Raw genomic sequence first — 15035 nt, forward strand, 5'->3', positions numbered from 1 at the left:
AGTGTCCCGTGATGCTTCTCTTTTAAAATATAGCCAAACCAAACCTATCCCTAGAGTTTAGTGAATAGCATCTCACACTCATGCTTTAAAGAGGTTCAGTATACTTAAATTAGTCAATAAGTCAACTTTTAATCGATTAGTGTTTGAGTCTTACCGGTAGCTTTCTATATAGTTTTAGCCCATAAATATTCCTCTCACCCTACTGCCCTGTTATCAGATGTCTCACATATTTTATATTCTTATATTTTGTAGGCTATATTGATAAAGCTTATATTCTTTTGATTGAGTTTTTCCTCCTTTTCCATTGATGTTCATTATCACATGATGTATTCTACACAAAAGCATTAAAGATAAAAATGAATATGATTTAGCCTTTCCGCTTGAGACCTTGCTCGTTCTTGTTTAATCAAATGTCAAGATTCTTCACATTTTTGGACCCAAGCCAGAGAACTTACTATTCTGCCTGTGAGGTTCTTCTCTCCCTACTGTAGCCCCCTATTCCTCATCAGTTGTCTGGTCCTGTGCTACTCACTCCCTTCTCTCAGGGCTTACTGCAACAGCAAACTGTGTGGTGACCAAGCTTTAGTTGAGAGAAGGGCCAGGAGTATATATAACTAAGTGATCAAGACAGTTTCAAACTATCTAGATTTTCTTACATGAGGCTGACTTGATCCAAGTATACGTATTGATTAAATAAATCTCAGTGGTCTTAATTTGAAAAGGTGCAGCATGAGAGGGCAGTGTATAGAAACTAGAACTGCAAATCACTTCAAAACAATGTACATTTAGTATAGAATACATTGCAGAAAACTTCTTGTGTCTGAATATTGGCCATTTTAAATTTCCATCTTGCGAAAGGGGCAGAAGTAGATGAGAAGATTGTCTTAACTATGTCCTTCCTATGATTAGGACCTCTGAGGAAACTTGCATAGCTACAGAGAATAAGCACTGTGTTCAGTACTTACATAAGGAACTCTCCTGAGACTGTAATTCATAGTCCCATACTTCTTAGGGACACTGGCACAGGTTTCCTACCAGCTCCCTCTTATTGTGGTTTTTAGTTCTCTGTTATTTGAAATGCGTAATTATGAGAATTGGGAATAAGCCCAACAAATTTGAATATGAGAGAGTTTGTGGCATTTGTGATTCATTTATTCCAGTATATTTTGCCAGATTTGCCTCCCATTGATATTGAACCTTGGGCTAATTTTCAAATTTGGTATTTAATTCTTGAACATATGTTACCTGATAGAGGTAATAGGTAGCTTATAAGTATGTTTGGTGGTAAATTAATGTAACCTGTGTTTTTGAGCTTTTCAGTAAATTTGTATATGTAACTAAATGTTTAATGATAATGGTAATTTGATTGTTAATACTCTGTTCCATTAAGGATTTGAGGAATCTTGATTGTGGTGTTATCTTAAATATACATATATAAAAATTTTAAAAATAGTATTTTTCTCCTAATTTAATCTATTTTTTAGCTCATGTCCCTGATGCCAAAAATGCATCTACTCTTCCCTCTTACTCTGGTGAGGTCATTCTGGAGTGACATGATGGACTCTGCACAAAGCTTCATAACATCTTCATGGACTTTTTATCTTCAAGCTGATGATGGAAAAATAGTTATATTCCAGGTGACAATTATGCTTTGTAGATTCATCTAAATACCAATAAAAGTAAATGTATATGTCTTAAGTGAGTAGCTTGACATAGAGCCATGTACTCAGCCACTTACTATATATTTATCACCAAATAATAATTACTGATTTGGCCTACATTAAAACATTGGGCATCACATACAGTGTGATTTACCCTTCCTTCTGCCCATTGGAATTCTTCTGGTACTAATCTAACTAGAACTGCGAGTTTTCCAAATAGTGGTTAAACTGATAAAATGAAATCTATAGATATGAGAAATAAGAATAATTAATATACTTTGAATGTAAATGGTGGTATCTATGTGATTGCATATGGATATTCAAGAAAAGCAATATGATATAATTTGAAGAAGCATTTTGCCTTTTAGAAAGGTCTAACTGTTCGCTTCCCTCATTGTTTACCATGTGATATGATGATAATACCTCCTATTTATTGAAAACTCTTATGTGCTAGACATTTTACATACATTATCTCAAATCTTCAAACAACTCTGTAAGGTATTATCCCTGTTTTAATAATGAGAAAACTGAGAGTTTAACTTATTTAAGAACACGTTACCAGAAAGTGACAGAATTACGCTTCAAGTCCAAATCACTTTAGCCTCAAGGCCCATATACCACCCTATTGTGCTGTCTTCCTTTTAATCAGATAGTCAAATTCTTCAAATTAACCAGCCTACAAATTATCTTATGGTTTTTTCTTACTCTCAGGTAACAATGATTGGTAATTGAGTGACTTACTGTAAGGCTATTATGTGATTTTTAGTACTATCTTAAGCCTTGGATTCCCTATACATAATTTGGCAATAATAAGTAAAACACAGAAGGAATATTTTCTCTTTACATTTCTGGAAAAGTTCTGTGTCCTAAAACTACTCCAGTTAAAGCTTGGGTTGACTGTCAGAGAAGAGTGCTCATATGTTTTAGTTTCCTTGGCTGTTCAAGTAAATACCACCCCATGAGTTAACTTAAACAATGGGAATTTATTAACTCACAGTTTTGAGGCTAAGAGAAGGTCCAAATCAGGACATCATCAAAGTGATGCTTTCTTCCTGAAGATTGGCATTCTGGGGCTAGCTGCCAGTGATTCTTGATCCTTAGCTCTGCTGGCAGTACACATGGCAGCCTCTCCTGGCCTCTCTGTTCTCTTCCAGGTTCCATTGAATTTCACCTTCTTGCATCCCATGGCTTTCTCTCTATCTGAATTTCATTCTACTCTAAGAGACTCCAGTAATAAGATTGAGACCCATCCTGATTGAGGTGGACCACACCTTAATTGAAGTAACCTACTTACAATGGGTTCACAACCACAGGAATGGATTAAGTTTAAAAATAAGTTTTTCTGGGGGTACGTTCAGCTCTAAACCACCACATCATGCATTCTTGATTAAATGTGAGATTAGCAGTCCTCTGTTCTAAGATTTGTGTCAACTCAAGTTTAACTGAGCTGAAGAAACCTGTGTGAAACATCACTCCAGAGGATGAGAACTACATAGAAGATCTAAGGTATAGAGTGTTTAGCTGTAATTTATGAATTACTCATACTTACGAAAGTATGGGACGTTACAGATGAGAAAAAACCATAATATAGGTTTTGCCACTAGTTTTGACAGTGTGCTAAATTCCTGATCAACCAGAGTTAGAACTCTTTTTTTGCAGGGAAAGGTATTTAATGTAGTATGTCATAGTTTATCGCTCTATTTCTCCTTCTTCTTCTTCTTTTTTTTTTTTTTTTAATGTTGCCCAAAGTTAAACTGACTAAATGCTTGATGATGCCAGAAATCTTATTTTTTTTTTTTTTTGCAAGGCATGAGAGCTGATGTTTAGGAAGGGCATTTAAGATATATTGTGTTTATGGTGTTTTATTTTTTATACCATACTTCTGTTACTTTTTCTCAATTTAAATGTTTATAGAGATGATGTGTTAAGAACTTGTTACTGAAAAAAAGCTTAAGAAGTACAAATGCTTAATTGCTTTCATTATCATTTTAGTCGAAGCCAGAAATTCAGTATACACCACAGTTGGAGCAGGAGCATACAGATTTGAAAGAATCATCTCTAAGCAAAATGTCCTGTAAGTTTTATTTTAATTAGCTTGGGATAAAAACATTAACAGTTAAATCAGAGTGTGGTATAGTTGGTTATGTCTTTGTTTTTCCGCTAATGGAGAGGAACAGATAGTTTCTAAATGTAGTGATTCTCAAATTTTAGTGTGCGTGGAAATCATGATATGAGTTAGAAAATTTAAAAAGGTAAAATTGTTCAAACACAGATTGTTGGGTTCCACATCAAATTTCTGATTCTCTAGGTCTGGAATAGGACTGAAGAATTTGAACATGTAGCAAGTTCTCTTATTTTATTGATGTTGCTCATCTTGGAATGCTCATCTTGCATTTTGAAACCATTATTATAAAACATTTAATTTGCTTTGAAACATGTTTTGCATGTTAACTAGTCAAATATTTATAGTTCTCAATAAATTAACCAAATAGTGTAGTTGCCTTAAAAGTATGAGTCCCTGTTCTATTTTTATTTCTATGGTGGAACTGAATTTTAACTCATAGGAACTTAAAACACGCTCAAGTAGCGCTTACCTTTTTAAATTTTCTAACTCATATCATATTTCAGATACAGTTATAACTAACCTTCTAATTATTTTGGCAGGTTGGGGTAGGTGGGTAATGACAGCACATAACAAGGCTGTATTATTAGACCAGCATGAACCAAATTCTGTTATTTAAACTGATACATAGTTAAACAGAAAGCATCAATGTCTATTTTTCAAATGAATTTGAGAATAGAATAGGAAATGCATAGTGTGGTAGAATATCTGTTTGGTTTTTGATGTGCCAGAGGAACTGGCATCATTATATAATGTATCAGATAACACATAAAAACAACTCGACACCTGTAGTGTATATATGTCTATAAGTAGTCATTTGAGATTAGCTTTTGGAATATAGTGTACTATAACTTGTACCTTGTTATTTCAACAGATCTGCAAATGAAAAGTTCACAAACACACAGGAGCTATCTTGAAGATGGAGAAAGTGATGGCTTTTTAAGATGCCTCTCTCTGTACGTATTTATTAATGTATATAGGAGGTAAAATCTGGCTTGTATCAGATTTTAGCACCTCAAAAATAAAAACATTTTTACTTCTTTCCCTATCAAATATGTCATTTGGTTATTTTAGTTGCAAAAGGCAATGGATTTTATTAAAATACAATCCAAGCAGGTAGGTTTTTCATAGTACAAAAACATTCCAATTTTTATTTTTAATTCCTTGATTTATGTTAAGAAATGTACCTCTCTAGACATTTAAATGAAGCTTAAACTTAAAGTATGTCTGAATGGTTTAGGGTTAAGATCTGTGAGGCCATGTCTAAGTCTACAGGAGATAACAAGGAATTCAGGTAATAAAGTGCTTTGTATTCCCTACTAAGGAGTGTCAGCTCTATGCCAGGATTCTAAAAGAGGCAGGTAGGGGTTATAAGAATGTTCTTCCCTCCTAGAAAATGAAATCAAGCCTTCTGAGGGTGATGAGGGTTTTATCAAAGTGTGCATGCTTCCCCTGCTCCAAGAATTACCGTTATGAAACACCCCCTCCCTGCCTTCCCCGCCCCAACTTAAAGAACGAGAAAAGAGAAAGACCATGACACTTGACTCTTAACTGATAATTATCTGTTATCTGTATTGGACACAAGACCAAGGACTTCAGTACAGCAGTAAATGAGTCCTTACCCTTACATTGTGTACACGTTAATGGAACGTGCACCTCAAGTGTAACACTGCAGTAGTACAAACTGCAAGCTTCCTATGATTTCTTAGGATAAAAATAGTTCTTAACAGGTTTTTATCAGATATCAGTAGGCTTATAAGTAATCTAAAATTTAAGACTTTTTTTTTAACAAAATTCATTAATGACTGTGAGAAAATGAGAAACTAAATTTTCTTTCAATTCTACACCTGCTTTTTTTTCTACATCTACTTTTGATCTTGTGTAAAACAATTTTTCTTTCCATTATTTAGAATTTGTGTTGCACTTTGATAGTTTTTTGGATCAAGGTAATCATCTTCAATTTATTTCCAATGCAGTTTTTCTCACTGCTGTACTATGTGGTATCATATTGGTGACTTTTTATTGCCCTTTAATATTTTGTCCTTATACTTTATGTTTGTCTCTCAGATATTTTTCAAGTATTCTTGTAAGTGTTTAACTTAGGAAATAATTTTATAACCAGAGATTAGAAATGTTTGTGCCTACGCATGAATTTATTGTAAGACTCTTACATTTGAGTGAAGAACATTCTTTTTTAAATGCTTATTCCTCTCAGTGATCTCATTTGATTCTTAGAATAATGCTCTGTGATAAGTAGGTGGATCAGAGAGATGAATTGGCTATCCCCAAGGACATAGAGCCGCTGTGTTAAAATTCAAACCTAGGTTTTCTAACTTCCATCTTCTACTTAATTCTATTCTGCCATAGCTGCCTGCTTCCAAAAAGGTCATGATTTTTCTGTGGATTACAGACAAGATTACCTAGGCTGTCAGTATAATCTGATATGTGGCTCTTATTTCAGCTTTTTATTGTACTACATAACTGTTACTTAGGTGCCCTTAGACTTCCGGTCTGGTTTGTAAATTGAGGTCACAGTCATTTTTTTCACTTGGCTTTTTCTTTTTTTTCATAGTTTTATGATATACCAGGCACTGTGCTAGGGATTTGAGACCTAAAGAAAAATATTCATCTTGTGCCTCTATGGAGTTCACAGATCTAGTATGGTGGAGACAGACATGCAAACCATGAACAATACAATAATGATTGCTATATATGTCATACACACACACACACACATACACGCACATATCTTATACAAGATGTAGATCTAAGTCTTCTGGGAAATTTTGTGGAGAGGATTTACAGAGGAGATAGAAATAAGTCTTAAATGGTGGTACAGATTTTTGTTAGTTTTAGTAGGGGCTTTGTTTTTTTTAAAAAAATTCAGATACACTGGCTTCCTGCTGAATGTATAAGGAACATTAATATATATGGAGGGTTTGGAGAGTCAGAGAGTGACCAAACCAGGTAAGCAGGAACCAGATAGGAACCAGAAAGTAAATAATATAAATGTCAGAGAGGCTTCTGTGTAAAGGTTAGATCAGAGGAACAGGTTGGAGAGCTGTGGTAAATCAGGGAAGAGATTATGAGACCGGAGCTAAGCATTGGACAAGGAGAACAGGAGATAATGGAGATAGTTGTGATTGTTTTCTTGTAATGTTGAAGCAGATGATAGACTAAGATGAGCCCCAGTTTTCTGGTTTAACTAGTTGCTATTAGAATCTGGATATCAAATATACACTTCTCATTTCATAGAAAGATATTCTTTAATATCCAGGTAAGGGCTAGAACATGTAGAGGAGAGTGGGTGTTTTTTCATTGAAAATATTTTTTACTTAATTATCTTTCTAAATTGGTATACTTAGAACAAAACATCATATGGGAGTTCCCTGCTTTTAGAAACAATGCATATTCCAAAGTCCATCGTTTTTGCCGGTACATAAATAATGACTGTGTGTACACTGTCTCCTTAGCATCCTCGAATGTTGGCAAACCATCAAGTGAATAGGTTATGGGGATTGGTCAAGTAGAACTTTTTGCAGTAAACAGTATTGGGCGAACAGAGATGTAAAAATTGGGACTTAGTATATTACACAGTTTTTCAGAATTAGACTCTTAAATGTTTAATTTAATCTTAATCTATAGTTTAGCAAACAATAGATCAATTTTAAAAAAACAAAAAAAATCTCACCTCTGCCTTAAGATAATTTAATCATAAGGAAGCTATAACTCTTCTTTACTAAGGTATGCTGTTATAGGTAGAGAATGCCTCAAAAAAGATGTGCTCATGTAAATTGAGGTGTGAGTAGAATTGTGGCAAATTAAATATTTTAAATGTTCTAGAGAAACCAACTTCTGACAACCTGTTGTGAACCCTTTTTCTAGAATAAATGATTATGGCATAATTTACTTATTTTATACCTTAACTGTGTGTAATATTAGGTTTCTTAAAATGAGCATCATCATAATATCTTGCAAAACAGTATGTGATGTTTGTATAACAATGCTTTCATTTGCCATATGTCATCTGTTAATTAAAAAACTCTTGACAGTAATTTGATTTAATTTTGAATATTTAGCAGAAAGTCAGTATGTGGTTTTTTTTTAATTAAAAAAGTAATATAATCATGTTACAAAAGCTTTATAAATGAAGAAAATGACATTATACCACCCAAATACAATAGCTATTTTTATAGTTTTCCTTCAACATGTATGTTTTTTAAATAGTTTTAAAGATAGTACCCATCAACTTTTAATCTTATTATTAAACTGAGTATGTAAGCTTGATTAGCTTTAATTATTAATAATCTGTTTCTTATATTATGACATTTTAATATGACTAACTGTTGATTTTTCAGTAATTCTGGGTGGATTTTAACCACTACTCTTGTCCTCTCGGTGATGGTATTGCTCTGGATCTGTTGTGCGACGGTTGCTACTGCTGTGGAGCAGTACGTTCCCTCTGAGGTAAATTTAATTCTAACCCTAGGGCAACTTGAAGACTGAGCCATTTGATTTACCATTTTGAGTGCCTTATTGTTTAACTAAAAGAGCAAGGCCTTTCTCTACTAATAGAATGAGAAGATTTGGTGGTTTTAACTCTGTTGAGTTTGGCCCACATGAAAATTACAGGTTTGCAGTACAAGAATTGCTGTTACCAATTTTCTGTGACACTAACTACTGTACTGATATATTATCTGATTTGTATAAAGTGTTTGTTTTTTCTGATTCTCTGAGACTTAAAAGAACGTGTTGTCATCAGTTTCTAAGGTGGTATATATGGGGGAGAAGAATTGTAGAATCACTTACAAATTTAAATTAATTGCCGCAGATGTTAAGGAGTAGTGACTGCTTTAGAAGTAGCAAGGCTTAAATATTCGATTTTCAGTTCATGTTCTCTAACCCTGAAAGAGATGGAAAACTTGTGACTTCCTTTGTAAGTAAAATGTAACTGGCCTGAGAAACAACCATTAAGGTAAGAAATTTTTGTTTTTGTCTCCATTTCTGTTGAAAAGTTTGTAATTTGGTGATTTCACTTTAGCTTTCAAGGAAAAAAATGTAACAATACTAATGCCTGTTGACATCAAATCCAACTGAAATAAAATTTAGTTGTGTCTCCAAAGTGCAATAGAAAAAGAGAGAAAAGAGTCAGAATGTGATAGTGTGGTGCTTGAACAATAGTCTTAGCCTAATAAACTGTAATGTGTATTTTAATATAAAATTTATACATGAATATTGGCTAAGAAAATATTTTTTTATTAAGGTGATAAGTGATACAGGCAACTAGAAAGTGGGACAGGATAATGTTGATAACTAACATTTATATGGTTGTTTAAAATTAACAAAGTATTTTCATGTATAGTATATCAATTCAGTATCCAGCAATACTGTACAGGAGGTTTTATTATCCATTTTATGAATGAATAAATAGGCTTAGAAAATTTAGGTTTAACCTTCCTGGGATTGTATGTGTATGAAAGAAGCTGAAATTAAGCTTGTGTTTTTAGCCTACAGGTCCTGTGTTTTTTCTCTTGCCTATGACTGATAAGGTGTTCAAGTAGCATAGGTGATAAATATTTAAAGTGTAAAAGAAAGCAGGGACTATGTGTTGGGTTTGACAGATGATGAGGCTTAAGCTAACCATAGGGGAAGTACTTTAAGGGCTGTCCTTCTTAAAAGAACTTAACATTAGGCAATTAGACCAAGTGGATAAAGTTGGATAGGATTGTGAAGTATGTTGAATTATGGAAATTATGGAAAATTGGTAAATTTCTGTAGAACTCATCTGTTTAGGATATGGGTATACTGATAACATACTCTTTCTACATCACGTATTTGTGTTCTCTAATGTCCATATTTTAATCATTTTATTATTCCTGATAAAGCTGAAATTATACATCTTATATAAGTTGCCCTTTGCCTGTTACTTCCCATTGAACTGCCTCATGCACTCGAAACCCCTATGGCAACAAAACTACAAACCTGTAGTAATACATCTTTGTTAACCCCCCCACCCTGAGGTGCTCTGTTCCCTTATTTTTTGTGTAATAAGCCCTATTCCTTCTTCTTACTCAAAGGAAGCCCCTTGTAAAAAGAAAGGTACATGCAGAGATTGGTCTGGCTATTGCCAGGAAAGTCTGAATGGCTGGCTTCAGGTGGAACTTACCTTGATAAATTCACCACAACGTGGATTCTGGTCTCCAGTCTTACTAATGTTGTTGAACACTTTCTGCTAACCACTGTTTTAAGTATTTTATATGAATTAACTCATTTAATCCTCACAGTGACCCTGTGAGATGTGTGCTGTATCTCCATTTTCCAGATGCAGAAACTGAGAGTGAAATTTTATAAGTTGCCCCAGTGTCACATACCAGTAAGTGGTAGAGCCAGGATTTGAATACAATTAGTCTTTTCTCCATAGCCCATGCCCTTAAGTTTCTTTGGTTAGCCTACAACCATAGATGGACTTGATCATATGACTCATATCCAAAGTTGATATCCTGTGTGCTCTTTTTGTCACTAGAAAGACATCGCTGGGACCACTTGATTTGTGTTTTTGAACTAGGATGTTCAAACTGTCTCTTCTCTAGATAGTTAGTTCTTAGATGAACATTTCATGGTTTGTCCTCTTTTGTCTCCTTGCTTGACTTATAGAAGTGACCTCCTCTTCTGGTGTTATTTAGACATATCAGTGCTTCTTATTGTGGTTATAGTTATGTCTTGTAGACCTGGGCACTTTTCCCCCTCTTTCATGTGACTCAGATCTTTCTCTTCTTTTTAGGTGGTGTCTTTGCTATGATGAATTTGTTTTGATTGTATAGTTTTAATTTTTTGAGCAATTTTCTCCCTATTTCCAAGTTCTTTGGAGAACTCCAAACTCTTTTCGCATATGCCCCCCCATACCACTGTGATCATGAAGCATAAGGCATAACAGCATGCTTGAAGCCCTGTTGTGTGATTCTTTCTAGATATCTGCCATGTGGATGTGACTTTCTTCTCTAGAATTCTTTTTCTTCCTATCCTACAAATTAAAATTATGGCTGCTCCCTCAGAGAGCCTGCCTATACTTTTCTAAGGAGATACATTTTCTAGAAAAATATATGTAAAACAGACACTGGTTTCTTTACTTTTAGACTTTGTATGTGTAATCACATTGTGCCAAGATAATGTTGGATTTTTTTTTTGAGATAATGTTTTAAACGAAAGTTTTGTTTTTTTATTTATTAATTAAAAAAATAAAGAAACAAAATAAAACAATGTACATAATCACTAATTCACAATATCATCACTTAGTTACATATTCATCATTTCTTAGAACATTTGCATTAATTGAGAAAAAGAAATAAAAAGACAATAGAAAAAGAAATAAAACGACCACAGGAAAGAAAAAAAAAAGATTATACCTACCATACCCCTTACCCCTTGCTTTATTGATCACTAGCATTTCAAACTAAATTTATTTTAGCATTTGTTCCCCCTATTATTTATTTTTATTCCATATATTCTACTCCTTTGTTGAAAAGGTAGATAAAAGGAGCATCAGACACTAGGTATTCACAATCACAGTCATTGTGACAGCTGTATCATTATTCAATCATCCTCAAGAAACATGGCTACTGGAACACAGCTCTACATTTTCAGGCAGTTCCCTCCAGCCTCTCCATTACATCTTGAATAACAAGATGGTATCTACTTGATGCATAAGGATAACCTCCAGGATAACCTCTCCACTCTGTTGAGAATTTCTCAGCCATTGACACTTTGTTTCCTTTCCCTCTTCCCCCTTTTGGTCAAGAAGGTTTTCTCAATCCCTTGATGCTAAGTCTCAGCTAATTCTAGGGTTTTTCTCAATCCCTTGATACTGAGTCTCTGTTCATTCCAAAATCTCTGTCCCACGTTGCCAGGAAGGTCCGCACCCCTGGGAGTCATGTCCCACGTAGAGAGGGGTAGGGTGGTGAGACTGCTCGTTGTGTTGGCTGGAGAGAGAGGCCACATCTGAGCAATAAAAGAGGCTCTCTTGGGGGGTAGCTCTTAGGCCTAAATTTTAAGTAGACTTGACCTATCCTTTGTGGGGTTAAGTTTCATCTGAACAGCCCCAAGACTGGGGGCTCTGCCTATAGCTTTGGTTGTCCACACTGCTTGTGAGAATACCAAGAATTCAACTTGGGGAAGTTGAATTTCTCCCCATTCTCACCACTCCTCGAAGGGGGCTTTGCAGATACTTTTCCACTCACTGATCGAATCACATTGGGATTCATCAGGGCATCACTCTGGATAAAACAGCAAAATCTCATGTCCTACCTGAGATTCCAAGTACTTATGGCATTCAATCAAACTATCTACATAAGTTATATTATGAAATGCACTAGTCAAAATATAAATTTTGTAACAAACATTTTTTGCTTTACTCTCACACAGAAGGTGACATTTTAAAATATTAATTATCATCTATTTTCAGTACCCTGCAATAATGACATTCCTTTGTTCTTCCTCATGCAAAACCATTTTTAAAATTGTACCTTCTACATTTCACTATTATTATACACTTTAGGCATTCCTAGATTATACCATCTCAATCTTAAACATCTATCCTTCTTTCTGATTTCATTTACATCCCCAGCCCTTCTCTGTCTATCATTCTCACATGCAGCTTCATTCAGTGTGTTAACATAATTATATTACAGTTAGGTAGTATTTTCCTGTCCATTTCTGAGTTTTTGTATCCAGTCTTGTTGCACAGTCTGTATCCCTTCAGCTCCAATTACCCAGTATCTTATCCTATTTCTATCTCCTGATGATCTCTGTTATGAGCAAAATATTCCAAGTTTATTCACTAATGTCAGTTCATATCAATAAGACCATACAGTATTTGTCTTTTAGTTTTTGACTAGTCTCACTCAGCATGATGTTCTCAAGGTCCATCCATGTTGTTACATACTTCATAAGTTTATTCTGTCTTAAAGCTGCATAATAATTCCATCGCATATATATACCACAGTTTGTTTAGCTACTCGTCTGTTGATGGACATTTTGGCTGTTTCCATCTCCTTGCAATTGTAAATAATGCTCCTATAAACATTGGTGTGCAAATGTCCGTTTGTGTCTTTGCCCTTATGTCCTCTGAGTAGATACCTAGCAGTGGTATTGCTGGGTCATATGGAAATTTTATATTCATCTTTTTGAGGAACTGCCAACCTGCTTTCCACAGTGGTTACACCATTTGACATTCCCACCAACAGTGAATAAGTGTGCCTCTTTCTCCACATCCTCTCCAGCACTTGTATTTTTCTGTTTTGTTTATAATGGCTATTCTGGTGGGTGTGAGATGATATCTCATTGTGGTTTTGATTTGCATTTCTCTAATGGACAGGGAAGCTGAGCATCTCTTCATGTGCCTTTTGGCCATTTGTATTTCCTCTTCTGAGAAGTGTCTGTTCAAGTTTTTTTCCCATTTAGTAATTGGATTGGCTGTCTTTTTATTGTTGAGTTGAACAATCTCTTTATAAATTCTGGATACTAGACCTTTATCCGATATGTCATTTCCAAATATTGTCTCCCATTGTGTAGGCTGTCTTTCTACTTTCTTGATGAAGTTCTTTGATGCACAAAAGTGTTTAATTTTGAGGAGTTCCCATTTATTTTTCTTTCTTCAGTGCTCTTGCTTTAGGTGTAAGGCCTATAAAACCGCCTCCAATTATGAGATTTATAAGATATATCCCTACATTTTCCTCTAACTGTTTTATGGTCTTAGACCTGATGTTTAGATCTTTAATCCATTTTGAGTTAACTTTTGCATAGGGTGTGAGATACGGGTCCTCTTTCATTCTTTTGTATATGGATATCCAGTTCTCTAGACACCATTTATTGAAGAGATAATATTCTGTCCCAGGTGAGTTGGCTTGACTGCCTTATCAAAGATCAAATGTCCATAGATGAGAGGGTCTATATCTGAGCACTCTATTCGATTCCATTGGTCGATATATCTATCTTTATGCCAATACCATGCTGTTTTGACCACTGTGGCTTCATAATATGCCTTAAAGTCAGGCAGCGCGAGACCTCCAGCTTCGTTTTTTTTCCTCAAGATGTTTTTAGCAATTCGGGGCAACCTGCCCTTCCAGATAAATTTGCTTATTGGTTTTTCTATTTCTGAAAAATAAGTTGTTGGGATTTTGATTGGTATTGCATTGAATCTGTAAATCAATTTAGGTAGAATTGACATCTTAACTATATTTAGTCTTCCAGTCCATGAACACGGTATGCCCTTCCATCTATTTAGGTCTTCTGTGATTTCTTTTTACAGTTTCTTGTAGTTTTCTTTGTATAGGTCTTTTGTCTCTTTAGTTAAATTTATTCCTAAGTATTTTATTCTTTTAGTTGCAATTGTAAATGGAATTCGTTTCTTGGTTCCCCCTCAGATTGCTCATTACTAGTGTATACAAACACTACAGATTTTTTGAGTGTTGATCATGTAACCTGCCACTTTGCTGTACTGGTTTATTAGCTCTAGTAATTTTGCTGTAGATTTTTCAGGGTTTTCAACATATAGTATCATGTCATCTGCTAACAGTGATAGTTTTACTTCTTCCTTTCCAATTTTGATGCCTTGTATTTCTTTTTCTTGTCTAATTGCTCTGGCTAAAACTTCCAACACAATGTTGAATAACAGTGGTGATAGTGGACATCCTTATCTTGTTCCTATTCTTAGGGGGAAATTTTTCAGTTTTTCCCCATTGAGGACGATATTAGCTGTGGGTTTTTCATATATTCCCTTTATCATTTTAAGGAAATTCCCTTGTATTCCTATCCTTTGAAGTGTTTTCAACAGGAAAGGATGTTGAATTTTGTCAGATGCCTTTTCTGCATCAATTGAGATGACCACGTGATTTTTCTGCTTTGATTTGTTGATATGGTGTATTACATTAATTGATTTTCTTATGTTGAACCATCCTTGCATACCTGGGATGAATCGTACTTGGTCATGATGTATAATTCTTTTAATGTGTTGCTGGATTCGATTTGCTAAAATTTTGTTGAGGATTTTTGCATCTATATTCATTACAGAGATTGGTCTGTAGTTTTCTTTTTTTGTAATATCTTTGCCTGGTTTTGGTATGAGGGTGATGTTGGTTTCATAGAATGAATTAGGTAGGTTTCCCTCCACTTCAATTTTTTTGAAGAGTTTGAGCAGGATTGGTACTGATTCTTTCTAGAATATTTGGTAGAATTCACCTTTGAAGCCATCTGGTCCT

The 15035-nt window shown here is 34.6% G+C and overlaps 1 protein-coding gene across 2 annotated transcripts in view; it reads left to right on the top strand.

The window, feature by feature from the left end:
• TMEM59 (transmembrane protein 59) overlaps window positions 1-15035 on the top strand; it is a 57599-nt gene that overhangs the window by 8047 nt on the left and 34517 nt on the right. For both annotated transcript variants that reach the window (XM_077149563.1, XM_077149565.1), the window contains 4 exons: window positions 1485-1637; window positions 3654-3735; window positions 4658-4739; window positions 8142-8250. In XM_077149563.1, coding sequence (XP_077005678.1) covers window positions 1485-1637; window positions 3654-3735; window positions 4658-4739; window positions 8142-8250 — 426 coding nt within the window. The remainder of the gene's footprint in view (window positions 1-1484; window positions 1638-3653; window positions 3736-4657; window positions 4740-8141; window positions 8251-15035) is intronic.

The sequence above is a fragment of the Tamandua tetradactyla genome, chromosome 2 (assembly GCF_023851605.1).
Source record: "Tamandua tetradactyla isolate mTamTet1 chromosome 2, mTamTet1.pri, whole genome shotgun sequence".
Taxonomy (NCBI): domain Eukaryota; kingdom Metazoa; phylum Chordata; class Mammalia; order Pilosa; family Myrmecophagidae; genus Tamandua; species Tamandua tetradactyla.